Source organism: Phragmites australis, chromosome 13, assembly GCF_958298935.1.
Source record: "Phragmites australis chromosome 13, lpPhrAust1.1, whole genome shotgun sequence".
Taxonomy (NCBI): domain Eukaryota; kingdom Viridiplantae; phylum Streptophyta; class Magnoliopsida; order Poales; family Poaceae; genus Phragmites; species Phragmites australis.
In genome coordinates, this window is record NC_084933.1 from 1,460,817 (window position 1) to 1,464,448 (window position 3,632).

General features: G+C 44.4%; 1 protein-coding gene across 1 annotated transcript; it reads left to right on the forward strand.

The window, feature by feature from the left end:
* Nucleotides 1–2,793: 2,793 nt before the first annotated feature.
* Nucleotides 2,794–3,399, forward strand: LOC133888353 (pentatricopeptide repeat-containing protein At1g71490-like). Its single transcript, XM_062328558.1, has one exon. The coding sequence runs from the start codon at nt 2,794–2,796 to the stop codon at nt 3,397–3,399; it is 606 nt and encodes a 201-aa protein (XP_062184542.1).
* Nucleotides 3,400–3,632: the final 233 nt, after the last annotated feature.

Genomic DNA, 3,632 nt, shown 5'->3' on the forward strand with positions numbered 1-3,632 from the left:
TTTCTACTACGTGTTATCCCAAAACTGATGGTCAAACAGTGGTCATTAACCGCACATTATCGATCATGTTACGGAAAGTTCTAAAGAAAAATTTGAGGATGTGGGAAGAGTGTTTTCCACATATTGAATATTCTTACAACAGGTTGGTACACTCCACTACTAAGGTAAGTTTGTTTCAGGTAGTGTATGGATTTAATCCCCGTGCTCTTATTGATTTACTACATTTGCCTACTTTTGAAAAACTTAATTTAGATGCTAAGAAACGTGCTGAATTTATTCTTAAGTTGCATGAAACAAATAAAAAATATAGAGAGCATGACTAAAAAATATATGATTGCTAGAAGTAAAGGTGGGAAGGAAATAAAATTTGAACCGAGTGATTTAGTTTGGTTGTATTTGAGGAAGGATAAGTTTCCAGAACTAAGAAAATCAAAGTTGATGTCTAAAGTTGATGGAACATTTAAGATAATTGAGAAAATCAATGACAATGCATACAAATTGCACCTACTTGCAGATTTTGGGGTTAGTCCAACGTTTAATATTTCAGATTTGAAGCCATATTTGGGAGAAGAAGATGAGCTTGAGTCGATGATGACTCCAATTCAAGAGAGCGAGAATGATGAGCCTATGGCTCCTTTGGATACGATCACTACCGTCAATAATCCTCAAATCATACAAGGTCCAATTACAAGAGCACTTGCACGACAATTAAACGATCAGGTGAACTCATCCCTTGCTGTTCATGCTTCCTTGATAGATTACTACTAAATTCTTATGATTTTTTATTGCTTAGAAACGTGGGAGAAACAACACAACCTTACCTAGACGTCACCCCTCAAAGGCCAAGTCTACTCGGACTCAAGGCTGAGCTCTGGTCGAAGTCGTGGTCGTGGTTGAGTCTCAAGACAGTACGTCAGTAAAACATGCATAACTCTCTCATATGAAGTCCGTTTTATGCGTTCTTCGACTTGCTGGATAGCTTATGCCGAGCCCTTTCCAATGGATCTATGCTCGATGAAATATTCCTTATAGTTTAGTTAGAGTCGAAGGAATAAGGTGTTGCTCACGGTTCTGGACCTTGTTGAGTTTTATAATCGTGTCTAGGTCAGAGTCCAGGTTGTGCACGCCTCTTTCCACGGCTGCACAACCCTAAGTTGATCCTCTCGTGTCCCCCTATAAATATACGGTAGCCATCATTATTTAGGCTCGGGTTTAGGTTAGATTATTCTGTTCTAGATAGTTTTGCTGTTTATCAGTTTGTTGAACCCCAAACTCGAGCACTTCATTGGTAATTAGCAATATTTATATTACATTTACCTGTTCTTTCTTGTGTTCTTGATTTGCTTATAGGAAAAGCCTTCTTTGCGAGGTCAACCGCGTCTTAGCACATATATGAGATTAGTCATTGATCGTTTAGAGTTTATTTGGTTATTCGACCCTAGAAGGACATTGTTGTAAGACGATTTATTTGATTAAGGATTAGATATTATAATGATCATTATCCATAAAGTCACTATGTGTTGGGATTGATTCTGGACTTAGCACATAGATGAGATTGGTTTGTTCCTTAAACCGGTTATAGGGACCGGGTGGGTGAATTTAAACATTTAGAAACTAAATGGCTTCAAAAACTTTACAAGATAAACCTATATAAATTTCTATCTAAATATGTTTTAGGTTTATTTAATGTGTCTACTCTACAGCTCAAAAGAGAATGCAACCTATCTAGATAGATAAATTGCAAGTATGTAAATACGGAAACGTAAATAAGGTAGAGAGAGCAAACTCGGCACTAGAGATTTTTGTTCCGTAGTATCGATGGCATAAACGTCATCCCTAGTCCACGTTAGAGCTCCACCAAGGATATGCTCCTGGTCACTAAGACTCTTCCGGTCACGTCTCTTGAGCCATCAAGTCAACAAGACAAGGTCTCAAGTCGATGAGAGCCCTAGCTCTAATAACAATTATAGGGATCGGTGACGTCCTAAGAAAGGGATGAATTAGGACATTTAGAAACTAAATTGCTCCAAAAACTTCACTAACTAAACCTATATTAATTTCTATTCAAATGTGTTCTACATTTATTTAGTGTGTCTACTCTACCACTCAAAAGAGATTGCAACATATCTAAAAAGGTAAATTGCAAGTATGTAAATGCGGAAATGTAAATAGAGTAGAGAGAGTAAACTTGGCACAGGAGATTTTTATCTCGTGGTATGATGATATAAATGACACCCTTAGTTCATGTTGGAACTTCACTAAGGATATACTCCTGATCGTCAAAACTCTTCTGGTCACAGCTCTTGAAGCACCAAGTCACCAAGACAAGATCTCAAACAGGATGAGCCACCAAACCACCAAGGCAAGATCTCACCACTAGCCTCTCTACAGATCACTTACTATCGTCTCTACTTCGGAACTTGAGCCACAAAGATATGAGTTTCTGTGTCCCCGTATATGCTTCTTACCGTCGCTCCACATCAAGTCAGAAGGATCAACAAGTTTAAGCAAATCCGACTTAAGGTGCCAGTGAGTCACCAAGACTCTAAAATATTGACATACCACTTGATACAATATAAAATTATTCCTTAATCCCCTCTCAGAACAGCAACATCTAGCACTAATTCTCCCTAGACCTATAAGCACTAATCACCTCCTCCCACATCGCTCGCGTCCTCCTCCTTCCTCACCAGTCACCACCCACCCATTGCACCGGTCGTCGTCTGCCCCTTCGGTGGTCTACCTGCCGCCGGGGTGGTGTGATGCTACGAAGACGGCGGTGGCATCCTTTTGATGCGCCCACCTCCTCCCGCCGCCTCTGCCGCACTATCCAAGCAGCACCTCCTCCGCTTCCACCGCTGCCTCCCACCCGTTTGGCGAAATGCCGCCCCTGCCCAGGACTCGCTGCCGCCGTCACGCAACTCCTCATTCTCCCCTGCTTCCCTCTCGGCCCTTCTCTTCTCCTGTACCGCGCATCGCGCCCACCGTCCCGGGGAGCAGCTGCACGCACATGTCGTCACGCTCGGCCTGGGCGCGCACCCCTCGGTGCTCCCCAGGCTCACCGCCCTCTACATCGCCCTCAGTGACTTCCCTGCCGCGCGAGCGACCATCGAGCAGGCGGCGAGAAATGCGCAGGTTTTCCCCTGGAACCTGCTCATTTGGGGCTACACTGGACGGGGGTTGTGGGAAGACGTGGTCCTTGCGTACGAGAAGATGCTGGCACTGGGCGTCGACACCGACAGGTTCACGTACCCGTCGATTCTTTGTGCCTGCAGCGAGCTTCGGGAGGTCACCGTTGGCCGAAGGATTGAACGGCGTATCCGGAGGTGTAGATATGGATTGGACATGTATGTTTGGAATGCTTTGGTGGGGATGCATGCCAAGTGCGGGGAGCTGTAGGATGCATGCAGGGTGTTTAATGGAATGCCTCTGAGGGATGTTGTCAGCTGGCACACAATGGTTTCCGGGTACACGTCAACAAGCTTGTGGGGTGAGGCATTTGAGCTGCTACAGCGGGTTCCTGGGGCAAACGTTGTAACCTGGAACGCAGTCGCAGCGCGAAGTTTGAAGGCAGGGAACTACGACGAGGTGACAAGGTTGGTGTCACTGATGAGGAGTTCCCATGGTCCAGG